This window comes from Manis pentadactyla, chromosome 2, assembly GCF_030020395.1.
Source record: "Manis pentadactyla isolate mManPen7 chromosome 2, mManPen7.hap1, whole genome shotgun sequence".
NCBI lineage: Eukaryota > Metazoa > Chordata > Mammalia > Pholidota > Manidae > Manis > Manis pentadactyla.
In genome coordinates this window covers 100,153,049-100,180,929 of record NC_080020.1, presented here as the reverse complement: position 1 = coordinate 100,180,929, position 27,881 = coordinate 100,153,049, and the positions used below count along the sequence as shown (strand labels likewise).

Genomic DNA, 27,881 nt, shown 5'->3' with positions numbered 1-27,881 from the left:
TGCATGTGGCCTGTGAAGCCTAAATATTATCTGACCTTTTACTGAAAAACTTGCCAGTCCCTGAACTATATGAACAGCAACATACTTAACAGAAAGAAATATATGTTGGTCTACTTATTTTGAAACCTTCCATCTACAATCAAGCCAAGCAATGTATTGTTCCTCCTACTTTTGATGATAGATTTGGCCAGGAGAACACTGCAAAGCTGGCCCCAGCTTTAGTCTTCTCTAGGCTTCAATTTCACCATCTTTAGGATTCACAGAGTTCCTAAACTTAGATCTCACCTTAAATTCTGGTAGGATTCATGGAGTTTCTGGGCCAGTGCTCAGCATTAATCCATACTTGGGAAACACCTTCGTGAAATGTCTACAATGCCAGGCAATATGCAGTCAGTGTCAGATGGGGGACCGTAGGACTCTTGAGGCAAGTGGTAAGACTGAGTCCAAGGCCTCGGTAAGACTGAGACAGGTGGGCAGCACTGTTCAAACACAAAGGAGGCAGGGCCCAGATACAAGGCATGTGTGGCATGAAGCACAGATAATGAGGCAGGTGCTTGGGCCCCCACTGCAGCAGTTTACATAGGAATCTCATCATAGGCGGTTATGGTTTCAGCCTCAGTAGGCTGGTGCTATATTGAAAAAAAGGCAGTCTCATAACATGGCTGTATTCCTAGAAAATCAAGAGAATTTGGAATCTTTGGCATTTGGCCAAGTTCGAGGGGCATCAATAAGCACATAAATTGGATATGTGCAAAGCAGCCCTTAACCTGTGCTCCCACCAGCTGAGGTGGTCCTCACAGGGGCTGACTCCCCCAGCACCCTGAAATGTGTGGGGCGGGGCCATCTGCCAGAGGAGAAGCTAATTTCTGGGAGTCAGAAATTCTTGACAGGGAAGTTCTGGCTGTCAAACACTATTCAGAGAGCATTTAAATGACTGTACATCTCTGACCAAATGAGAGCCATGATGCCAAGCTGCCTAGGGAAACAGAGTGAGTCACTGCCTAAGGAATCTGGGGGAGGGGGGTGTGGTTAAGTGTTGTATATAAATGTGAAAGCTGGAAAGCAAGGACACATCTGTGTGTTCAGGGGCTGAAATAACAGTTGGAGCCTACATCCACATCAAGTAAATATTTCCATTGCTTAGAGCTGGTGACATGCAGTGCATGGTTGCTCTGGCCTGCCTGCCTCTCCACAGAGGCCTTGGTGTGTGACAAGTCTATTCATCTGAACTCTTTTTCTTTTTCCCCATTATAACTTTACATCCAAATGGCTCATATTGACCTGATTACCAAACTACAGTCAAGGTAATTTTCCATATATCCCTAATGCCTCCTCATATGCTCCTGAGGTTCCATGTAGCAGGCCTGCCACTGAGGCTCTTTATACATTAATTTTATCCTCTATATGTTAATTTCATATGTCACAAAAGCGCTCTCGGTAAAAGTTTCTATTTGACCAAATATACAGATGTTTTGAGAAGGGTCAAGGGAGCAAAGAAAAGCAGAAAATTATAAGATGGAATATGATACATCAGAATATTTTTTAAAATTAAAAACACTGGGTCAAAGTTATTTATCAGTCACCATTTTACTCCCAGAGATCTGCATCACCTGACTTTCTTCAAAATAAATGCACTAGGATTCAGGTCAACTTATCAATCAATAAATCAAGGGAGTCTAATTAACAAGAGAACACTGCAGAGTTTACAGACCTCAGCAGTCTCCTCCCAAAGTCCGTGTTTCTGTAACAGGATGGTAACCATCCCTCCTCCTACTTAAGAGTTATCAGAAAGAGTAAAAAATTAAAGTGATGAAAATGCACATCATCATCAATTTCAACCTCAGATTCTTAGGTCTCTCTCCAATAAAGAAGGACTTAAAGATACACACACACACGTAAGTGAACAAATAACCAACAACAAAAGCCACCCTGGCAAGGCCTGGCTCTGGGATATACAAAACATGTCCAGAGTCTTTTCAGAAGCCATTCTGTGCAGTCACAAACTCCTGCTTTGGGAACAGATCTCAGGATATTAACTCTAGCCACTGCCTGGCCTACTCCTCCTGCCCCAGTCCCCATGCCCTATTTAAAAAGAAAATATATGGTTCCCTTTAGAAAGAATACTTCCTCTAGCTTCCTAGAGATGAACAGAGATGTTAGAATAACATTTGTTGTCACCACCTTCAAGTAAGTCACATTTCCCATGGCACATTCTCAGAAATATTTGGAGGTATGCTTTAAAAAGGAAGCCCTAAATTCTGCTGAGTTAGCACCCAGTTGCTTCCTCACAAAATTAACATTAAGACGAAAGCCTTGCAATTTCCAGAAATGTTGAAGAGGCCAAAAATTTGCTCTACTGTTATGGTTTTAAAGTTAATAGGTTTGAATTTTATATAACACATCTACAATTTTTACATTCTTTTACCCTTTGGAATTTGGTTTTTCAAGTAATAGTAAATTCTAGTAAAATTTAAGTTCTCTCTAAATGAGACCAAATTAACTCCTAGCAGCCTACTCTTAATATTGCACATTTAATATTTAATCTAAGTATTAAATATTCATATAGCATTCAGTGTGACCAAAGGGGGCAAAGAGAGGAAACAGTAAATTTATATAAAGCAATTATATAAAAATCCACTTATAAAGAAAATTAAGACCAATTATAGCTGGTAGAAATCTCCCCCCTCTTCTCCTTTTCCCACCAACTTTTGACAATTTTATATAGAGAGGACATAAAAAATAAAAGCCAATGAATTGACCTTCAAAGACCTCTTATTTGTGCCCTTAAGCCTGGTGTTCCATTAGTTACTCTCAATACACATTCATCCCTAGTTTGATCTGCAAAACATGGGTGCAATCTTTCCTAGGTCTTTGCTGTCAGCTTTGTATAATGCAAGTGCAAATTCCCATGCTGTTCTCCAGCGTGGCAATTAAGACTCAACCTGGAAATTGTATAGATGACAAGTACCTGAGGCAACAACTGGCTCTCCCAGAAGTTGAAATCTTTCTAGTCCCATGGGAAGCAGTCTGGGAAGTGTTTGAGGAAGTGGAAAGAAAGTTAAGACCTGCTCAAGCAGAGACAACAGCTGCCTTCAGGTCAATTCCCAAAACTAACTCCTCACCCCAGCAGCCCCCAGGAGGAAACGAGCTGGGCGGCTCAGGGCCACGGTGCGCAGAGGCAGCTGGTGCTCCCAGTCAGGGGAGGTTATCAAGTAGCAGCAGTCACCTGGCCTGGTACTTCAGCTCGGTGCCCTGCTGCAGTAACACAGAAGCTGTTTATATGTTGCAGAAAACCTCTTCAGAAAATAGGTTCCAAACAGACGGCACTCATCAACCAATTCTTAGCACTGGGCTTGCAGACTTGCTGATTATTTGCTTAGGTTTCTATCACTGTCAGGAAAACGCCTACTTCAAAAGTAAAGACTCCCTGTTATCCTGAAGGTTCCCAATTTGCAACTTGCTATACAATATGTCTGTTTGCTATCTCTAAAAGAAAGAAAAAATACTTTCAAACAATGGTAACTGGCTTTGGCAGAAGCACAGGCATCCATTCCCCTCCTTGTTGCAGCCAGGAGTGGAGTCCAGTGGACCGAGAAGTGAAGCTGATGAGACGTCAGAGGTGGCCGCATAGGAGAGGACTCCAAGGCTGACCGCACGCACCGCACACAGCACTTAAACCACCACTGACAGACACAGAGTACTTACTGCCACGAACAGCATGCAGTACATAGAGAATGAAGAGTGGCCCGAGTAAAAGGACAATCTAGAAGAGAAAAAAGAGAGATGTTAATTTTCTCTCCTAGAGGCCAAGAACACTCTTGATGTCATAAATGTCTTTACCTCCACAGTGCACACAGCTCCCTCTCCAAACCTTTAGAAATTAGAAGGGCGGGTTAGGGAGACAGTTAGGACAAGGACATTATAGAGTCCTAGAGGATTCTGAGGTCTAATTTCTATGCAGTGTCACCTTATTGAAACTTTCAGGATGGGTAATGAGTTACTGAGAAAAAACTTGCAAGCATTTCTAAAGTAATACTTGACAAGCCATAACTGGCATAAACAGCCTACCTTTATTACATATAAATTTATGTGACCATGATTTAAATTTTATTTTCAATTTGCAGGATTTGCCCCTGAATAATACTAATACCTCCTTAGGAACATTCAGAAGCTGACTACTTCTTAAAAATAAATTTTAATGGTGATATTCTAGGATTTTAAATGGGCATACATCTTGCCTTACATTTCCAACCAGATTAAGTGTATTTTACATTTATTTTAAAATTGTGCACTGGCAGTCCTGTACCAGAAAAATGATCTTTCAAACTTATAAGTTCTATAAATACCTAAATACCATCGTTCCACCTAAAAATGACAGAATGTTTGCAAAACTTAATTTTATGGCACCTCAGAAAAAGAAAAAGCTCACAGTCATGATCTAATTCTGCTGACAGAATATTAGCCATTGATACAGGAAAAGCTAGATGTTTGATATGCTAAAAGTACTCTATGCAAAAGGTGCTTCATACAAATAATTAGAATGCTTCTCCTGATGGCTTTTCCTACATACAAATAACACAACCAACAATAACAGACTATGTATTTTATTTATTATGCCCAAATTTTACTTTCCATCAAAATTTAGGAAAGTCTTTTCAAAAAGGAAATTTACAGAGATAAATTTGGAATTGGAATTTGGTTCCCTGGATTCAGAAAGGAGAAAAGACATATCAGGGTTATGTGTATATGTTTGGCAATTGAAGGTAAGTGGAAGAATGGAGATTTCTTAAGCATATACTGATGATGATTACACCAAGAATTACGAAGAAACAGTCTTCTTTGCAATCAGATACATTCCTAAGTAAGAAAGAATATTCTAACTTCCTGTGCCAACTAGGAATTATGTAATTAAACCTGATAATTATTCTGGGTTTAATCTATGTAAAACAAGAAAAATAAATCACTTCCAGCCTTACCAACTACTTGTCCATAGAGAATGTATCAATACAAATCCTTATTTTAAATCAGATAATTAGAGCAGAGTTCTGTACACTTTATGGTTAGTTTCAGTAAATTATATTGAGAGCCTACAAATTAATAAAAATCAATTTCAAGGATCATCAGATCCCATCCAACCAACATGACCATGATCACAGAAATGTTGTCAAACCAAGCAAGTCAAGTCAGAAGTTTCACTAAGACTTTATGTTCAGAGAAGTTGTGCCATAAAACCATAAATTACAAACTCAGGTAATAGGTTTGAACAGCCTCTGATTCAGTCACAGTATCATTTCATTAGCTGAAAACAAAATAGCTTCAGTTTTTTATTCCAAATACATGAACAGATAATTTATGCCTTACAGAATCAGCCCCAGAACAATGTTAGTGTGGATCTTGTGGTTGAGAATTCTTTTTGCTAGTCCCTTCTGGGAGTCCTTACATTATCCATGGGCCTTCCAACTATCTACTTCCAAGTGTCTCAGCCTTTATCTACTGTACCCCATGTTCAAAGCCTATCAAAACTCAGGCTCCAGGCTACCAGGAATTAGCATATACTTTCAGGGTACACATCAGATCTATAGCATTAGCTGACTCTGGCTTCAGAAAAAATTCCTTTACTCTTTCATCAGTTCAGCTGTGTAAAGATTTAAGATTTATATATATTTTAATATACAATACATACAAAGATGTGCATGTGTGTATATTATCTAGCCCATTTAGTTGAACTAATAAGCAAACATTTCTAATTCTCCATATTGCCAGAAGTAGAAGCAGGCATTTTTAAAACAAGACCTAGGACTAATAAAATGTTATCTAAAATCAATTGTTTTGAGGAGATACAAATGTTTGGCAACAAGAGTTTATTTTTAATTATAAGATGGTCAATGCCCAGAAATGCATCTAATTATTATTATTCCACTATGCCAAAGTCAGCTCCACTGAAAATTAAGAGAACTTCCTTTTTTCCCTAAAAATTCATTCTGAAATTGATTCCTAAAGTATTCTAAGGCAAAAACATTGTCAAAAGACTTTTAATGGTTACAAGCTACTGAGTGCCTTCTATGTGCAGGTACGTAATACACAGTACTTCCACACTTCACAATAACTCCCATGGCAGTAGGGGCTGTCAATCCTATTTTATATAGAGAGAGAAAATGAGCCTCCCAGAGGTTCAGTAACTTGCTTGAAAGTCACATCTCTTTGAGGCTCAAATCTGAGTCTTCCCAGTTCTTTCCCACTGTGCCATGATTCCAGTCCCTTGAAGGGCAGGCAAAACCCAGCATACATAGTAATCTTGCCATCTACAGGCAGGGAACAGCTATCAGAAAGAACATGAGTCATGACTTACAGATGACATGAGTGAAGTCAATATATGAAGAAAAAGTTAGACAATCTGTGGGGGAAAAAAAAGTCAATGTGTGAATAATCACTTTAAGAGATTACTAATTTGTCCTTTTAAAGGCCAAATGAAAGTCCAAAGGGAAGTCAAACTGCAACATAAAAGCATTTTCTCCAAATATTATTTCCTGATTATTAAGTTTACATAATAGCAAATTTTACTTGAAGGACATTATAAATTTCTCTTCTCTGGTAAGCTTTAAACATGGACTGATCCTGTAAAAAAGTTAAAATATGTCCCATATGAATGTACATAGGAGCAATGACCGTTAGTGACTAATTTTTGAAGTATTTGCTCTACTTTACTTTTCAAAAATATTTTTACAAACACTAACTATGCTAAATCCTTAAGCAGTGAGATATCAGGTTATCATCTAAAAAAAAACCTCGTATCTCAGATACTTGGGGAATCAAGTAGGCAGTGAATGAGAGAGTGGGAGTAGGCAGTGCATTTCACAATGCACTGATGAGTGCATAATTTCCAGAGGGTGGTTTTGCAGTATTTATCCAACTATACGTAAAGCCAACATAATTTTTGACCCAGTAATTCCACTTGAAGGTATCTATCCTACAGAAACACACTCATGAGTACAAAGATGCTTGCTATAACACTGATGTTAACTCAGGGACCCTGAGATAGTCTTATCCCTCTTCTTCTGAATACAGTAAGTTAGCTAAAATGAATGAAATAACTACGTGAACTGACAAAAAATTATCTCCAGGACATATTTTAAAATATGTCATTTATTTAAACATAAAACTATATACTTTCACACTTAATAAAAAATACACAGAAAAAAAAAAGCTGTAAAGGATACACAAAACTGCTAATAGTAGCTATAGCAAAAGATACCAAATGGGAGTTAAAAACCTTTCACATTTTACAGTGATAATATTGTAAACACAATCTATTACAGGGATTTTATAAATATATGAAAATACTTTTCATGTATGAAAACATTTTAATGGTAATCAAAATCTTTGATATGCCTACTAAAAATTTCTTACAAACCTCTTCCCCACTACACACACACACGCACAACCTCCTGAGCCAGTTTCCTACAGAGTCTACACATGCAGCTCCCCACCTAAGAACTTATGCTCAGAACCCAGCAGTGACTCAGGCCCTGGAAGCCTGTTCTCAATTAAATGTTTTGACATTTATATGTATATTTTTAAATATCACAAGAGTTGTGTTTCCAATAAAAATATATACACTTAATTTAATACCACTGAAACTCAGCACATAACTCCGTTACTTGATGCAAGTAACAGAGCCAATAAACAGGTTATTTAATACTGAGTATTTGGAGAGGGGAGTTTTTTAAAGAGATCAGATTTCTAGAAATACAAGAACCACAGGGTATCTCTCCTCCCAAAGGGTACAGAGACAAAAATGAAGGTGATAAATTGCAAAGGAATATAAGATGGTCTGAATGAAAATTAACTAAAATACAACAAAAATAATGTAAATAATCTTATTTCCTTGAACTACCAGAGATTAAGAAATTATTTTAGCAGCAGCAAAAACTGTCATATATTCTTTGAATAATTTTAGTGATTTTACTACATTTTCATTTAAAGCTACACTGCATTATGCAATTTTAACCATCTACTTTATACCTTAAATTGACACTTCCATCTGAAAAAAGGCAGATGTGACAATTCTCATTTACTCATTAATATTAATGCATCAAATACCACTTCACAGCCAGTAATATCAGTGAATCATACACCAAACAATATAATATCTGCAGATATTAGATCATGAACCTTAAAGGAGAGAAACTAGCAAGACTATGGAAAATGAAAAGAGAGGGGAAAAGTACGTCACAATTGGTACTTATGTAGGGCATTTTAAACAGTTGATTTAATAAGCCATCTGATGAGTAAAAACAAGTGATCGTGTGTCTTCTATTTATGGTAGACTCTTAGGAAAAGCAGGAATCCAGAAATTAGGAAGTTGCTGAGACCCTTAAGTTAAAGGAAAGTAGAAGTAGGTGTGTCTTGAAAATCAGATGACTGGGGAAGAAACGGTTCCAAACTCTCACAAAGGAAACTTTGTGACTCACAGCAGATGAGGAGAGACGGGTTGTGACAAAGGTTATTGACAGAAAGGGTAAAACATATATAGGGATACTAACCAGGGAATGGGAGGTCACAAGTTTCCTGCAGCATGAGGGGAAAATTCATTACTTGGATTTTTCCAAATCACCAAGGCCTCCTCACCTAAGACAGTTTAAGCAGGAAAAAAGGGGCAAGTGGTAGATTAAACAAAGGACATACTGTAAAGCAATCCTATGCAGGCAACTAATGCTACTTTGCCTACTACCGTACACCCCTGCTTTTTAAAACATGCTGAACAAGGAGACTACCCTTGCTACAAAGTGAAAGATTCAGAGTAAGATGGAAGGAAGAAACACTTCTAAGTTGCTTTCTACAGTGTTTTGTGTTTTTTAAGAGGCAGCACAGCTATCTAAGACACAGGAGAGACTTCTTCTTTAAGCCCTTCCCCAAAAAGCAACAAGAAGGCCAAGAAAGCCTATTACGACCTGGCCAGTATGTTCCATTTCTAACCCTAATGCACATCATGAAATCACCACTAACTCTTGGTCACCGGGTCAAGAGGATGAAGCTCAGAACATCAATAAAAGTGTCTTTAATATTACAGTAATACAGAACTGTAGATCTGAGCTGAGTTAGACATCACCAGTAACCAAAGAAAAGGCAAAAGCCCACACAGATAGAAAATTATTAGGGCCCCACAGGAAGTCAACCAGACAAGGTCACTCTTGGTTCTTCTCGGATTAGACCAGAGCTCTGCAGCACTAAAGCTCATGTCAGCACAGGACAAGCAGAGTGCCACAAAACTTCATGTAGAGAAAGCTACAAAAGCAGAGAAGTCACATTTCTGTTAGTATCTCAAGCTGTTTTGCTGTTCAAGAGAAAAGAAAGCTATAGCAATTCCTATCATATAATGTGTAGATGTCCATTTTAGTATATTTAGATTAGAATTAAGTAGAAGAAAGCTGAATATTTTTTACAAATATAAAACCAAAAGCATGACCACATTACTCTCGTTTCAAGTCCATCACTAACTTCACCAACTGCCAAGCACGGAGTAACCAGCCCTTCCCAAGTCCCAACGATCACGCGGAACCACCCTTCACTACCACACTGCTCACAACCCAGTACACAACATGTTCCTGCGCTTTGTGTTTATCCCGCTGCCTGGAATGAGCATCCCCATTTCTTTGATAATTACTACACAGGAGTTAATGCAACCTCTGTTTCCTCCAAGAAACCCTTCTTAAACAGGCAGGTTGACATGACCACCCTTTCTCCACAAAGGGGAGAGGCCTACAGCACTCCACGCACACTGCCCCTCAGCGCCGACCTTCATGCAGTGAATCATGGGCTACCCTCCTCCCTTCCTCCTTCATACTGAAAGGTGGGTAGGGGTGGGGCAAGACTTTCAAACAGGAATTTCATTACATACAACTTGTTCATTATAAAAATTCAGAAGGTACAGTAAAACAGAAGAAAAATTGCTGATAATCCCATCCTCCCTGAGATCACATCTCAATTCATCTTGTATCCCTAACACCTAGCACCATTATCAAGCACAGGGTAAATGCTCAATACATTTTTTTAAGCTGAAGTAGAATCACATCTTGAATGTTAGATTTTTATTTATTTATTCCAGAAACTATAAAATTCTTACACGTTTCATATTTTGCACATCACAAACAAATCCACCTTCCCTGCCCTGCAATCCACCCTCTGCACCAGGAAGAAGTCACTTTAGTAGTTCCACAAGTACATCTTAACAATTTTGTATTTTGACAGTTATAAAATGCATAAAATAAAACTGAGGAAGATATATATGTTTGCAGATAAATTTGATCATGTAATTAAATCCTATGCTTAGCTTAGTCTATGCCAATAAATTACAGCAAGCTATATGAGGTAAGTTATCTGATTTTACCATACCCTCTTATGTATTTTCCAGTTACAGTGGTTAGAAATTTTGACTCTATCATCAAAAGTTTAGGAGAATTAAGAAGTCCAACCTAATACCCCTGCCTTAATTTTCTCCTTTCTGTCAGAAATTTGGGACAGTATCAAAGTATGTTATCTTAAACATGTATTACTAATGCATCTTCCCAACACATCTGGCAAGCACTTCAATAATATGTGTAAAATGATCAAAGGCAGTCAGATTACTGCAGCAAATGGTATCCATAATGATGAAGTGAGAGATATATTGCTGTAAAAAAGCAATTTAAGTCTTAAAAATATCCTCAAGGCAAATTATAAGTAGCCAAAAAACAAAAACAAACAAAAAAACCAAAGGGATGACAAATATAGGGGAAAGGTTTCAGGTATTGCCTGAATCCCACTTTCCACTGCCTATATGAAAACTTTCTCAATTTTTAAAGGATTAGTTTCTACCCTTCAATAGACCAAAAATCTTGAAAATTGTGCATCTTCATAAATTTCCAAACATTACCTCACAAGCAAAACACTGCAGTTGCAATATATTACCTAAGGAAAAAACATAACAGAAACATAAAAGAAAAAAGTTAGCCAATCTCATAATCTCTCTGGAGCACACATATGGTATGTGTATTTACTATATAAATGGTGAGTAATGTTATCAGATAATGTTATCTAATGTCTTCCCAAACCTCACTGGCCCCATAAGTCTTAAAAACCCCATAGCTACACAAGCTTTTTCTGTCTGCTTGCTCAAAAGAGAACAGCACTACAAGGAAGTCAAGATCCAGGCACCTCGTGGTCAGTACATTACTGACCAGTAACTTGGTTAGGAAATTAGCTGGTCCAGTGAGGCACATCAAAGTCACAAGACAGAGCAGGGCTCACTTTGTACACTAATTAATGTGTAGAGGAATTCCCTGGGGATCGTGTTCAAAATGGAGAGTTTATTGGGCAGCTAGCGGTAGGATGCAAAATTTTAGACCAGTGAGTGCCCATGGGATGTCCACCCTGCTGGTCAGGGCAGAGGACCACACTTTGAATGGCAAGAGGGAGGAATGAGATCTAATTTTGTGCTCAAGTAGAAATACATTTAGGATTGAGTCAATAGTTCGGGCACTTTGTAGAGACAGTCACATCCAAGTGGATGCTGATGGTTTTCCTGTTTTCCTATTCTCTTTTTTAATAAAAGCCAGTTAAAACAGAAAAATACTTAAATACTGTTTTCTTTATCTAAGACTGATTTTAATACAGATATCAAGTATCACTGAATAACCAGCCAACAAAACTCATACATTAGTCTTGTTTTATTGTTCACGAATTCAACTCACTTTCTACCTGTCAATAAAAATATTTACCTTCCAATTAAACAAAAATATCACATGGGTATTCACATTTATTCTAAACGGAAACATGCTTTGCCACTCTATCCACAGGATTTATCATTATAGTGTAATCTGGAAAAAGTACTAACTAAAATATCTATGAAACTTTTTTTCCTATTTCAAAGTTGGCAATGTGGAACTCAACGAGTTCTGAGGAGAAAGCATCAATATAAAGTAATCAGCTGAAGACATGTTAATATGAGTTAGTAGCCTTTTAACATTTAAGATACAGCACTGGTTGATTTATCAAAACCTAAGGATTTCTTTCATCTTAATATATTGCAAGACCTATATTCTAACTCAAAAACTGAGAAGACAATCCAAGAAGAAATTGGAAAAGCACCAAAAGCTGACGTATTTGTTCATAATTAATTATCTAAACAACCATTTAAAAAGGGGGGAGGAGGGTGGCATGAAATGCCGAACACCTAAAACTTAGAATATTAACAGTTTGGTAGTGAAGGTTGGGGGGGGGGGTTGTTCAGCAGGGAGAGTAGGTTGTTTTTCAAATAAATTATGGTACACAAGTATTTACCAATAAACAGTGGCAGGAAGTCACTGAAAGTGAAGAAAGGATATCACCTCTGCAAGCTTGCCTTGCCAAAGCTTTGCCTTTTGCCTTGCCTTTTGCCTTGCTCACCTCAGCCAAAATTGAGTCATACCTAGACTCAACTCACTCTGCCTCTCGACCAGATACCAAGTTAAATCTAGGGTGGGGGGAGGACCTTTTGCTTTTACTGCCACTCATCAACAAATAAAATTATATGCAATATATGAATGCAAAACAGAGTAAATCAAGTTTGCATAAGAGTAGTGTAGCTATTTGAGTATCATGTTGTATAACTCAATTTTTATTTTTTAAACGAAGATGGAAAGTTTTCTTAGCTTTAAATGCCCCAGACTGCCTTTATAAATTAACAAACAAACAAATGAAACCTCCAAAACTAAACAGGTTATACTGAAAGTAAGTCTAATAAAACACTGCTTCTATGCTCTAAGCCTGCAGCCTGCCTACCTTTGATTGTACTGCTTCTGGGACTGAGACATACTGCATCCCAGTTCTACACATTCAAACCCTACTCTTTCTCCAAAATGCCTCCTATATGAGAAGAAATGCCACTATCTCTGATTTCATGTAGCATTTTATCTTCCCTCCATTAAGGCATGTATCACTACCACCTACACAATCTTCTTTAAGGCATGAATCTCTTAAAGAAGCCTCAGCAAGTATGCAGTGAGCACCACAGGGGCAACAAGCATACCTTGGTAGCTCTCAGAATGACTAGAACTTAAGAGCAGCACATGTTAATTGAATTTAGAAACTTAATGGAATATGCCGAAACAGTGATTCTCAGATCAGCAGCCACTGATCTGGTAACGTTTCAGAAATCCAAGTTCTTTGGCCCCCCCACAGGCCCACTAAATCAGAAACTCTGGGGATGAGGCCCAGCAATCTGCATGTTCACAAACCGTCCATGCGATTCCAATGCAGCTGAAGTGTAAGAACACTGAGACAACAGGGTCAGGGTGGGGTGTGGTGGGGAGGAGGACACAGTCACAGCTACAACCTCAAGTGTCAGGTACTGACACTCAGAAGAGAGGAGGGAAAGGAGTGCTGACCTCGGAGACACATTCCTTTTAAATACACGAATAACTAACATCCCTTCATAGAGTGAAGGATCTTTTAAAATCATCTCCTCCTTCATTCTCCATGTTGCTATTTCCATATAGATATGAGACTAAATAAAGGTTGTCTAGTTTACTAAAACACACGTGCATGAAAAATACAGATAACCCTGAATACATGAATCTTTCTGGAGGCATAAAGGCTTAACCAGTAGTATCTAAAATTGGAACATATAGAAGAATCCATTCTCTCAAAGTATAAAGACAGTTTTACCAGGTACTTAGTACCATGGCCAGTCTGGCTAGAATGGATTTTCACTTTTTTAGAAGGCACTCCCTCAAACTTCAGCTTTACTTACCTGTTACGTGGGTTGCATTTTTAAAAAAAGGAAACTTACTTCTCACTTTCAACCAAACATATTACAATTAAACATCTAAACAATACAAACCTGCCAGAATATGAACAAAAATCACTTTGTATTGAATATCCTATTCATAGAGCCAGAGATCAGTCACTCAGAATTGATCAGGAACACTGAGTTTATGCTTAAGAAATATAATTTTAATAAAAGCCAGAAAAAAGAAAGTAGTGAATCTCTTAGAGAAGCCAGTGGTTTCTCTATTATCACTAAAAGACCAGCTAGTATGCACAATCTTAAATTCACCCTACCTAAGAGGATAAATATCAGCTCCCACATGCTGAAGTAACAGATGTCAGGTAAGGTAGTGTTCCCCTAATCCAGGTGACGTAAAGAGTGGTTCTCAAAACAGTGGTCCTAAGATCAACAGCAGCAGCATCTGGGAACTTATTAGAAATTCTAAGGCCACAAACCTTCTGGATCAAATGCTTGAGGATGAAGCCCAGAAATCTGTTTTAACAAGCCACCCAGGTGATTCAAAAGAGCCATTGACATTTGAGAGCCACTGATTTAAGATTTTCTAAAAAAAATCTTGACCTGGGAAGGAAACTACAGGTCTGAACTACCTGGACTCATTAGTTACTTTTTTCAAAAACTGAGGGTAATGCTATTTCGCTTGCATAAAAAATGGCAGTTGAACAGGATTAAAGATGGCGGTGTGAGAGGAGAGACAGAGGCTTCCTCCTAAAACCATATACAATTAGAAAATATAGTTGGTGTAACTAATCCTGAGAGAGCAACAGGAAAGAGGACAGCGTCAGACTGCACACACCTGGAGAAAAGAGCAGACCTCACAGAACGGGGTAACATACCAAAGCTGTGGCCCGGGAGGACCCAAGCCCTTCCCTAACCCCAGATCACTGGTGGGAGGAAGAGAAATGGAGCAGGGAGGGAGTGGAAGGCCTGGGACTGCTGAATACCAGCTCCGGAGATCTGCTCTGGGAGCACAAACATACATTTCATGGTGCTTTCATGATACTCGCGTGATTACGGGGTTGGAAGGCCAAGACAGGCAGAATTCCTGGAGAGACTGAGATTTCAGCCACTTGTGGAAAGCAGGGATCCATATCCGGCTGCTCTGGGACAAAAGCTTATACCTGTGTGCTCAGCCCACTGGTTCAGTCAGTAGAGACAGGCATAGCAGCCAGGAAGTAGAAAACAGCTCTTTCCTCACCCCAAGCACCAATACCGCTCCCCTACGACCCCCAACATTGCTTCAGGGGCTCAGCAGCTCCAGAATAGAGCTAGAGCTTCTGGACACTAGAGGGCGCCATACACAAATATGAAATGCCAAAGAACCTGGTCCAAAGTAAAATTAATATAACTCCGGAGAAAGATTTAAATGACATGGACGTTATGACTCTTCCTGAAAGGGAGTTCAAAATAAAAATCATCAACATGCTAATGGAAGTATGGAAAGACATCCAAGAACTCAGGAATGAATTCCGGTCAGAGATCCAATCGTTGAAGAGCACAATGGAGGGTAGTAAAAGCAGATTGCATATGGTGGAGGAGACGATAAATGAAATAGAAACTAGAGAAGAGGAATACAAAGATGCTGAGGCACAGAGAGAAAAAAGAACCTCTAAGAATGAAAGAATATTGAGAGAACTGTGTGACCAATCCAAACGGAACAATATTCGCATTATAAGGCTACCAGAAAAAGAGGAGAGAGAGAGAGAGAGGGATAGAAAGTGTCTCTGAGGAGGTAATTGCTGAAAACTTCCCCAATCTGGGGAAGCAGATAGTCTCTCAGGCCATGGAGATCCACAGATCTTCCAACACAAGGGACCCAAGGAAGACAACACCAAGAAATATAGTAATAAAATTGGCAAAGATCAAGCATAAGGACAGACTATTAAAAGCAGTCAGAGAGAGAAATAAGATCACATACAAAGGAAAGCCCATCAGGCTAACATCAGACTTCTCAGCAGAAACCTTACAGGCCAGAAGGGAGTGGCATGATGTATTTAATGCAATGAAGCAGAAGGGCCTGGAACCAAGATTACTTTATCCAGCAAGATTATCACTTAAATTTGAAGGAGGGATTAAAGATTTTCCAGATAAGCAAAATCTGAGAGAATTTACCTTCCACAAACCATCTCTACAGTCTATTTTGGAGGGACTGCTATAGATGGAAGTGTTCCTAGGGTTTAACAGTTGTCACCAGAGGTAATAAAACCACAGTAAAGAAAGTAGAACAGCTAATTACTAAGCAAATGCAAAATTAAATTAACTATCCCCAAAGTCAATCAATGGATAGATAAAGAATACAGAATATGATACCTAATATATAAAGAATGAAGGAGGAAGAAAAAGGAGGGGAAAAAGAAAAGAACCTTTAGATTGTGTTTGTAAAAGCATATTAAGTGAGTTAACTTAGACTCTTAGATAGTAAGAAAATTAACCTTGAACCATTGGTAACCACAAATCTAAAGCCTGCAATGGCAATAAGTACATACCTATCGATAATCACCCTAAATGTAATTGGACTGAATGCACCAATCAAAAGACAGAGTCACTGAATGGATAAAAAAACAAGACCCATCTATATGCTACCTACAGGAGACTCACTTTAAACCCAAAGACATAAACAAACTAAAAGTGAAGGGATGGAAAAAGGTATTTCATGCAACAGAGAGAAAAAAGCAGGAGTTGCAGTACTTGTATCAGACAAAATAGACTTCAAAACAAAGAAAGTAACAAGAGACAAAGAAGGATATTACATAATGATAAAGGGGTCAATCCAACAAGGATATATAACCATTATAAATATCTATGCTCCCAACACAGGAGCACCCACATATGTGAAACAAATACTAACAGAATTAAAAGGGGAAATAGAATGCAATGCATTCATTCTAGGAGACTTCAACACTCCACTCACTCTGAAGGACAGATCAACCAGACAGAAAATAAGTAAGGACACAGAGGCACTGAACAACACAACAGAACAGATGGGCCTAACAGACATCTACAGAATTCTACACCCAAAAGCAACAGAATACACATTCTTCTCAAGTGCACATGGAACATTTTCAAGAATAGATCATACACTAGGCCACAAAAAGAGCCTCAGTAAATTCAAAAAGATTGAAATTGTACCAACCAGTTTCTCAGAACACAAAGTTATGGAACTAGAAATAAATTAAGCAAAGAAAATGAAAAATCCCACAAACACATAGAGGCTTCATAATATGCTCCTAAATAACCAATGGATCAATGACCAAATAAAAACAGAGATCAAGCAATATATGGAGACAAATGACAACAATAATTCAAGAATGCAAAATCTGTCGGACACAGCCAAGGCTGTGCTAAGAGGAAAGTATATTGCAATATAGGCCTACCTCAAGAAAGAAGAACAATCCCATATAAGCAGTCTAAACTGGATTATTGCTTACCCCCATAAACAAAAGTAAATTCGAAATGGATTAAAGACTTGAATGTAAGTCATGAAACCATAAAACTCTTAGAAGATAACATAGGTAAACATCTCCTGAATATAAGCATGAGCGACTTCTTCCTGAACCCATCTCCTCAAGAAAGGGAAACAAAAGCAAAAATGAACTCATGGGACTACATCAAACTAAAAAGGTTTTGTACAGCAAAGGACATCATCAACAAAACAAAAAGGCATCCTATATTATGGGAGAATATATTTGTAAATGACATATCCGACAAGGGGTTAACATCCAAAATATATAAAGAACTTACATGCCTCAACACCCAAAAATCAAATAACCCAATTAACAAATGGGCAGAAGATATGAAGAGACAGTTCTCCAAAGAAGAAATTCAGATGGCGAACAGACACATGAAAAGATGATCCACATCACTAATCATCAGGGAAATGCAAATTAAAACCACAATGAGATATCACCTCACACCAGTAAGGATGGCCAGCATAGAAAAGACTAAGAACAACAAATGCTGGCAGGGATGAGGAGAAAGGGGAACCCTCCTACACTGCTGGTGGGAATGTAAGCTAGTTCAACCATTGTGGAAAGCAATATGGAGGTTCCTCAAAAAACTAAAAATAGAAATACCATTTGACCCGGGAATCCCACTCCTTGGAATTTACCCAAAGAATACAACTTCTCAGACTCAAAAAGACATATGCACCCCTATGTTTATCACAGCACTTTTTACAATAGCCAAGATATGGAAGCAACCTAAGTGTCCATCTGTAGATGAATGGATAAAGAAGATGTGGTACATATATACAATGGAATACTATTCAGCCATAAGAAAGAAACAAATCCTACCATTTGCAACAACATGGATGGAGCTGGAGGATATTATGCTCAGTGAAATAAGCCAGGTGGAGAAAGACAAATGCCAAATGATTTCCCTCAATTGTGGAGTATAACAGTGAAACAAAACTAAAGGAAAAAAATGGCAGCAGACTCAGAGACTCCAAGAATGAACTAGTGGTTACCAAAGGGGAGGGTGTGGGAGGGAGGGTGAGGAGGGAGGGAGGAGAGAACTGAGGGGTATTATGTTTAGTACACATGGTGTGGGGGATCACAGGGAAAACAGTGTATCACAGAGAAGGCACATAGTGGATCTCTGGCATCTTGCTGCACTGATGGACAGTGACCGCATTGGGGTATGGGTGGGGATTTGAAGATATGGGTAAATGTAGTAACCACATTGTTTTTTCATGTGAAACCTTCATAAGACTATATAGCAAACATACCTTAATAAAAAACTTTAAAAAAAAAATAATAATAATAAAATGGCAGTTGACTGTCCTACGGTTACAAGCATAGCCCCCTTTAACTTCCAGTCAATTCCCAGGCATTAATTTTTAAAAAATGAACAAGAACTCTTTGGACAGTCCAATTAGTAAGTATTTCATTATGTCCATTTACGTTCTCATGTCTGTGTGTGGGACCCAATGGCCACCACAAACAAAGCCCAGTAAAAGTGCAGAGAGGGAGGAGAGAGAATGAGAAAAAGAAAATAAGAGAACAAATGGGAAAAATATCAAGACCATAAACCGAAATTGTAGGAGGGTACCCTCACCATGAGATGTAACTCTGACTCATTTACAGTCAACAACAATGACTCATTTTGGGTGCTTACATTCCCTTCTCTCCAATAACAAACATTATAATTTTATAATTAAACACTTGCAGGGGGCAGGCTGTGTAGATTAATCAAAAGAGCGGGTCACACGATAATCCTAATAAACTATAGACAGTGTTTAGACTGAAATGTTTTTGCATTTTTGGCATTCTGACTTTTAAAATTCTAGAGAAAAAAGGAACAGGAAAACCTGTATCCAACCAAAACAGCATCTCAGGTGTGAAGCCACAGTCACATCCTGGCATCACACACCTCTGAAACAGGCAGCAGTAGCTCATTCTGGCAACAATGATAGAAATCATTTTTCTTGTAAGATACAAAGTCTTCTTAAAATTTCATTTCTAGGTTTGATTTTCCTTTCTCCTTGCTTCCGAACACCAAAGCTTAAAAAGATCTTCTTGTTGAAACTATAAATAATAATTTTAAATGTATACAGTTCTGCAATTTGAGTTATTCAGATATTCATACTGCTTTGAAGAGGCTGTTTTCCTGACCTTTACAAAAGACATAAAGTAGGTAAGTGCATGCGGCCTGGTATAGGAAATTTAAAGGGTGATGGGTGAAAAACCTAAGTGTACTTATATCAAAAGTACAATTGAGTAATAGTACATATTAGTCAATTTAGATATACTTGGAAGAGATGGAGACTATAACATATATGGACTGAAAAGTGTAATTTTTTAATATCACTTTAAATATTATTTCACATTTTGTCCAAATGGCTTATGTAAGAAAGAAAAACCTCTCAAAAAGATATACTGTCACAAGAAAATTTTGAGCTAAGATGTATGTACCTGAACCAGAAAAACCGTGCATGTGTGAAGTATTGAGTCCTCCAGGAATCATGTACAATGGCATTATCACCTAGTGACTTAAATTCTCTGGCAGATAGGAAAACTCTCAGGTTTCTCTCAATTTTCTGTTGGATGATGCAGCAAAGATTATTATTAGAGACATAGGCATAGTGCTTGGTGGAAAAATACTAAGTTAAGACTTGAATGGTGAAACCCATTAAGAAACTCAACAAACTCCAAGTAGAACAAATACAGAGAAAACCATACCTAGACACATCACAGTACAATTAATTAAAGCAGTATGAGAGAAAATACACCACAGAAAGGGAAGCAAGAAAACACAATTAACAGATAATCTCTCATCGGAAACAATGGAAACCAAAAGATTGCAATGTGGAAAGGAAAACTAGTACCATCAAAGAATTTAATATCCAATGAAAACTATTCCTGAAAAATAAAGGCAAACTAAAGCCATTATATCCAATGAAAATTATTCTTGAAAAATAAAGGCAGTCTAAGTAAATGGAGAGAAATTCTTTCATGGACTGTAAGACTTACAAGATGGCAATTCTTTGCAAACTGAACTATAGATTAGAAGCTTCTATTAAAATAAGCTTCCTCTTCTCCAACCAAGCCATTTGTTCATCCCCTCCATCCCAACTCCACCATATACTCTGCAACTCCAGTTATACAGATAAAGTTCTCCATATGTCCCTGTGTCTCCAAACTCTTGACTGAAGGTTCATTACATCTCCTACTCTTTAAATTAAAGAACCTTTCCCTAGGACACCGTGTGGCTATAGTGCCATCAAGAGCAGAGCATACAATCTCCACATTCACACCTTCAGAGTCCAGGGTCAGTGTCAGAATCTTCATCATTCTTCAAAGCCAATTCTTCCCTTACCCCTCTTAAAAAACATTTGCTCACCTAAGCTCCAGTCAAAATAGCATCTTCTACTATCTACTTCCCAACTGCCCTAATGCTTTAGTCACTTTTTCCTCCTTCATTCAGTAAGGCTTTATACCCATACCAGTCCTAATATAACCTCAAAGCTTGCCACTCAACCACCTCGCTATTCTTTGGCCTTGTTATCAACAGGGAGATTCTCTTCCATTGTCATCATTTGTTTAATGTCAGTCTTCCATAATGGACTAAGTTCCATGAAGATGGCAACCCAAGCTTTCTTGTTCACTGCTGAATCCCAGCACACAGCATAGTGTACACTCTCAGTTAAATAAGGTGTTTTTTCATCCCCACTAAATGCAAACATTGGGAGCTACTAGCAGGCCTGTGTAGCTTACAAGAGAACCAGCAAGGATAATAAAGTGCCTGGAAATCTTATATAAAAACAACCAAAGGGTGTTTTACCCAAAGGAAGTATTTGTCGGCTGATAAATAACTAAGTGAAAGTGACAGCTTCTTAAAATATAAGATCAACTGTATACAAAAGGTAAAGCTTACAATTCTGAGACTTGAATTAAGGAACTGGCTCTGCTACTAATTAGTGGCTTTATTTAATGTTACTGGGCCTCCATCTGCTCACCTACAAATTAAAGGAATTGGACCTTTTGAATCCAAACATTCTCCTTCATTCACGTCGAATAGTGCTCCACATGTAGAAAGCAGACCAACAAGAGTGTTGTAAGAAGGCAACCTGAGAACCTAGCACTGTCAAGATATGCATAAAGTTACCTTTCAAATAATATAATCTAAGAATACTAAGAGATCTTGCTGAGCTTCATACACGTTTGGACTAGGATCAGAAGTTAGCAAGCTATAAACCCTGGGGCAGCCAACTCCTTATGTAAATAAAGGTTTATTGGAACAGCCATCCATTCAAGGATCGTCTCTGGCTGCTTCTCCTACTACAATGCAGTTGGATAGCTGCCAAATGAACCATATGGCCCACAAAACCTAAATTATTTACTATCTGACACCTTAAGAAAAAGTTTGCTGCCCCTCACCTCTACTTATTAACACTAGCTTCTCTCTCTTAGACAGCAGATTGCTCATCTTCCAGTCAATGAAACCTTTTATTCCAGGAGTGCTCAAGATAAAACAAGCATTGAAGATTTAACTCACCTGCCCTCCTTCACTTTTTGTGCATTCCCTCGACATATGTAGTTTTCAATGTAACCATCACTGCAGTTGACTTTTGACCAATCTGGGTCACAAACATCCAAGAAGTGAGGCCGCAATCTGCCTATTGAATACTTGGCAATGTCAGTCAGGGACTGACTAGCAGCAGCACCAAATAAAAATGTTCCAATGGCTTTGTAAATAGTGGCTATGTAGTTATTCCTGATAAAGGAATTTGAGTGCAAGAGGTTAAAGTAAACAGACAGGGTTTCTCCAATAATCATCTGAAAAAGAAACAGAAAAATAGCATGTTAAAGCTGCAACCAGGTATTTTAAACAAATTAAAATATAGAAAATAAAATGGTAAATCACAATCAAATCTGTTTTAAAACATGCCTCTTTTCTTCTATTTGCAAATGGAGAGTCAAGATAGGATATTTAATTCTAAACCACAAAAAAAGGTGTCCTATCAACTGTGGATACTGCTTACAAAGCAGTGACTAGGCCAAAATAATTTCAAAGTCTATCTAAAACAGTAAGACCTTAATACTTATTAATTTTCTTGAATTCAATTAAACCTGAGTTTTAATAAGTAGTCAATGATGTATCATGGCAGAAAAAAATCATGTTCTGTTTAAAGAACACAAACTTCCCCAATTAGAATATACCTTATATAAATACTTTTATCTGACAATGTCTTCATTTTTCTCAAACATTCCTTTGAATTAAAGATACCCATCATATTAAAAAAGGGTAAAATAATTTCAGGGAATAAAAATCCAGTATAAAAAGCAGGGACCTAACACTGAGGCCAAAGGGTTCAAAGGGCAGAGATTAACTCAGAGGGCCTCCTAGGTCCTGCCTCTCTAGCAGACCTTTGGCACCAGCTTCTTTAACAAGTCTCAGTAAAAGACCCAATACACACTTCATGCTCTCCTTCTCTAAAAAAACATTTCAAGTGACTCCTTCTTTATTTTTCACTAAAATTGAAGGTAAAGCCTCCTAAGATTTTAGAGTGTGTGTGTGTGTGTGTGAGCGCATGCCAGTGTAATGAGTTCAAAGGCATAAAAAGTTTTCCAAATACTTTACAAGTTCACAGAACAATACTCTGAGAAATTCAAAAAACAGTGAATGGCAACATTATAAAAAAATTACATTTTCAGATAAAATAAGCCACATTCTAGCTACCTGAGACGAAAATAACAGTTAAAGAACAGTGTACTTGCTAATTTATGTTGGGGTGGAGGGAGGATATAAATCACAAAGTTTCACTTAAGATACTTAGTAGTTTAGCTACTTCATCTTCAATTTACATAAACAATTTTACAAAGCATTCAAACATATCCATTTAGTGAAAATTAACTGTCTTCAGGGTGAGCCTTACCAAAGGTGAAATAAATGGTTGCTTTTCAATAACCTACTGCCAAAAATTCTTTCTTCATCTGGGTCAACAGCTCCTAAAATTCCCTAATTACAATGTTATACTTCAACAACTAGACTATGAATTCTACAAAAGCAAGAATCAATTTTTAGTCCCTGAATAGAAAGCTAGTACCACCAGTGACCTACAACACAATAACTATCAGTAAATTTTAATAAAAGGTGCTGTTGTTGCCTCTTGTGTAAAAAGTAAACACCCTTAAACACATTAAGTCCCACAGCAATAATATATTCCTCATTACAGTCCTTAATGTGAATGACTTAATCAGATCCTTTTCTGAGAACAGGTCTCACAGGAGAAGAAAACCTTATGCACTTCTGGGGACACCACAGCTCTGTGGTTTCACTCAGCATGCTCCCCGCTGCCTCCAAGGACCTTGAGTTGAAGTACATACCGGCTCCTCAGGTTAAGGTGTTACAGCAACTGCCTTGCCAGATTAGCAGCGAAGAGGGATTTCTCTAATGTTTTGTTACGGAATTGATCTTTAATAATTGAAAATATATACCAAGTATATGAATCAACAATTTGGCAGCTGAAGCTTTCAAATCTCAGCTGTTACTTCTGTGTAAACACTCAACTTTCTCCAGAAACAGGTATTGATCTTTTTTAGCCTTCCTAGTCATAATGACCATTATTTAGGGCCATCCAAACCCTGGTTCTTATCACAGATGACAGAAACTATCAGCTCACTCAGAGAATTCAGACACCTAGTCACAGATCAAAAGCTTATCTAAAGAAGGAAACTGAAACTTAACCTCTAGTACTGGAAAAGGATGGGGGACTCTAAAGCTGACAAATACAAAGTCAACTCCCATCATTTATTATTATGTGCTCTATCTTTATTGAAAGAAATAGACAATAGAGAAGTTCTAAATTGATTCTTCTAAATTAAATACAGGGATGTGTCTGTGCATTTCACCTACACGTGACAGTCATATATTTGTTTCATCTTAATACCTTATCCTGACCTTTGAGCCATTTATGCCAAGTCATAGCCTGCATTGAAGTCCACACTTAAGCTAAATGTGGCTTAATCTTAGAGCTGGGATGACTTGTCATGTGTTATTTACTCAGATTCTAAAGATAGTATAAATTATTAAGGAACAAAAGATAATGCTAGGGGAATAAAACATTACTTTTGAAGATCTAAGCTAATGATTACCTAAGTCAGCATGATTCAACCATTTAAGGCCTCTGCACACGTTATTTTCTCATCATCTCTTTTATAAATCTCCACCAAGCAAGATGATTTCTACATTTCTACTCTGTACTCATAGTTATGTGTCTCCCACTCAGGGCCCAACTTCTCAAAATAATAGTCTATAATCACTGGCATACTTTCACTCCATCCTAAGTATCTCTAACTCCCTCCATTCCCTTTAGTCTACTGAATCTCTCTCAAAAGTCAAAATGGACTGATGTAATCTATCAGATCCAACAGATTTTTATCAACCTTAATTTACCTCATCTTCTTAGTAATATTTGACATCACTGAACATTTCTTTCTTACTGAAATTCTCCCTTGGTTCCTGATGAATTAGATTAATTCTGGTTCTCTACCAGGCTCCCTCAATCATTCATATATTTGTGGATCATTACAAGTCACAAAAAAAAGGCCTGGAATGGAGTCTGAATCATAGTCATGATCTTTTTTTAAGGAAAAGATTTACTTTCTAGTAAACATAACTAAATAAATCTAACCAAGTGCTGCTTGAAAGAAGCTGAGTTAATAAACTGAAATTATTTTAAAATCAGTACTTAAAACCACTGCCTTAAGCAGTGTTTGCATTTCTTGACATGGCTGATATGAAAATAGTACTTTTACAGTACCTTTAAACAGTCTGTTCTCTTTTAAGAAAACTACACTCAATTTACTTGCTGCTCTATTAAATATGAAAATAATTTTCTCCCAGTCTAAAACAGTCAAAACTGCCAAGTTAACGAAATCTTTTGCTAACTGAGTGTTGTGTCAGGCCCTGCTCTTGCTGGGCTGGCCACACACACCTGCAAGGTGCCCAGCCGGCAGGCAGCACCTGTCCTCTTGCAGGTTTCTGGGCCTTGAAGGAATTCTGTAGTTGTGTTTGTGCAGTGTACTTTTTTACTGAGACACACAGAAAAGAAGAATTGCAAGAGTGATGTTTGAGTACTTGAATCTTTTCTGAAATCAGCTACTGTTTGCAACTAAGAGTCCTACTAAAAGTTGTATATTTAAATAGCTAGTAATCTCTCAGAAACATATATACTTAAAAAAAAAAAAAAAAGACCCTACTCTTACTCCCTCCTTAATAGAAGAATCATAGACTTGGCCTTCTTTCTTTTAGTAGTAAAACTTTCGTAGTAAAAACTTATAGTACTTATAAAAAAAAGATTTATCTAAGATTAAAGGGATCCACTGACTTCTAGAAATTTCACCATACTTGTCATAGCATTACCAACATTACCACACACTCACTCCAGTTTTACTCTGGCACCTAGCACAGGCAGGCGGCAAGGACACCAAGAAAAACCTTCAAGAAGCTCATTCTCATGAAACAAACATTTGTTTAGCAGAGTTTTTTTTAATTACATACCACAAATTATGAATTGATTAACTTTTAGTGCTGACAGAAAGCTGTGATCATTCTTAAATAAGACACTGAAATTTCTAAACTAAGTAGTATTTGTTTTTTTTTTAAGTAAACTCCAAAACAGATAAGACAAATATGCTATTACCTTGTTTGCCTATCTCCTAGATGAGACCATATTTTCTGCTTTTAACTAACATAAATCTTGCTTTTAAAATTACAAGTTATGGAGCACAAAACTAATCTAAATCACAGAATCTCTGGGTCACGAGATTATAAGAATCATCTAGTCCAGTCACTTGAAGTCTTCTACCTAAAGCACATTCTCTAAGCAGTCCTACCTGAAATCCTAGAAAACAATAGTTACTATTGTGTTTCAGAATTAATAAAAATTCTTCTGTATTCACTGCTAATTATATCTACAACTTTGGCTTTTCTCTCCAGTTTCTGGCATTTTCTAAAAATTCTTTAAAGTAAACATAGGTTAAATGAAGTCTTAACATTAATTTTTCTTCTCTAGAATTCAGTAACTAGAAAATAAGTGCATACACACAGATTCAATAAATTATAAAATATATAATATCCTAAGTCTAAAAAAGTATGCTAGAAACATACTGATGTAACATTTATTTACTGCAAGATTACTGAAAAAATAGCATATCGTAGCTCTAAAAATCACTGACTGGAAAGATTAGCATAAAACCTACACATACACCCTAATGTTCTTCTAATTATGCACTGTTATTCTTTTGGCCCTACTTAAAATAGTTGAGATTATTTTGCTCAATTAAAGGTTAAAAAAACACACACATTGTTTTGGAGGGTTATGCATTCAATCATTAACAGATAATACAAAACTATGTCATTGCCCAAAAGTGATAAACTTGGAAAAGTGGATTTAACTTACAACGATTATACTGAATGGAATGATTATTCCACCTAATAACGCATAAGGTATGGTGTCTTCTTTGTAAGGGTACTTGATGGACTCATCATTACAGAATACTCCTCGCTGGAAGGGGGTATGCCTTGAAGTAAGAATTGCAAAAGGCAATCCAGCTAGCAAAAGGAATAAATGAAAATATCATTAAAAAGGAAATATCAAAACTAATTAATGGCAGTAATTATCCCCAGAGACTGTGTTTCAAAATGCATTTGCCATGAAAATAAATAAAAGCACGTATTAAAAGGAAATGCATGCAACAGAAGTTAGAAAGGTTACAGTTTAGGATAAAGATCTTTTTTGTATAGGAAACAATGCTCCCAAGTCCTCTATTAACCAATTTAACCAAGAGGATCTTCTTGCCTTTGTTTCTAACCAAATACACTAAATGGGCATTAGGAAAAAAATCCTTTCTCCTTTTCTGTGTTTTAATCACAGCGTTCTCAACACTATTTACAAACCAATTTGACACGAATGTGCTTCCAAAAGGAAAACAGCATTTTGACATTCCCTGTTTTGTCTCTATATTACTACCACATTCGGCCAGGTCACGGTCACTGGCTAAGCTATCAGAGTGTCTAAATAACATGCTATCCACTTGTTTCTGAACTGCCAACAGCAAGTTTGGGGCTCTGTGAAAATGAGTCTGAACTTAAATCAAGTTGTTTAAGAAAAGATGGACAATGAAGTCAAACACAAAAACACCTAAAAGACAGCTCTCTGTTTTTATTATCAGAGTTTTCATAAAGATCATGTCTCACACTCACCTCCTAAAATGTCTAATTTTTTGCCTAAGTGTCAACTTTAAGAATTCGGTTCTCCTTTCTTTCACTGAACCTGGCATACTGCAGGTTAATACTGCAGCATACTGACTAACACCGCTTTGTAAAAGAGAGTTTAGCAGAAACCCTCAACATGAACGTCTGTATCAAGACTTACCCAACTATGGAAAGTTCTTTCCCTAAGTGACCCATTCTCCCAGTAGTAATACCATAACCACCACGTTACTCACTATATATTCAAATGCCCTTTCTGTGAAGCACCAAGTTTTAATGACCACTTACAGTTAACTCCACTAAAGCCCTAAAGGCTTTATGGCTGAATGACAACCAAGACTCTGCCACGCTGCCTACAAAT

The 27,881-nt window shown here is 37.4% G+C and overlaps 1 protein-coding gene across 2 annotated transcripts in view; it reads right to left on the bottom strand.

Annotated features, from left to right (window-relative positions):
* PLPP1 (phospholipid phosphatase 1) overlaps nucleotides 1-27,881 on the bottom strand; it is a 96,273-nt gene that overhangs the window by 16,727 nt on the left and 51,665 nt on the right. Inside the window, exons 2-4 of one of the 2 annotated variants that reach the window (XM_036900347.2) lie at nucleotides 26,709-26,860; nucleotides 21,800-22,080; nucleotides 3,706-3,763 (exon numbers count right to left, since the gene is read on the bottom strand). In XM_036900347.2, coding sequence (XP_036756242.1) covers nucleotides 3,706-3,763; nucleotides 21,800-22,080; nucleotides 26,709-26,860 — 491 coding nt within the window. The remainder of the gene's footprint in view (nucleotides 1-3,705; nucleotides 3,764-21,799; nucleotides 22,081-26,708; nucleotides 26,861-27,881) is intronic. The other variant, XM_036900346.2, reaches the window with a different exon arrangement.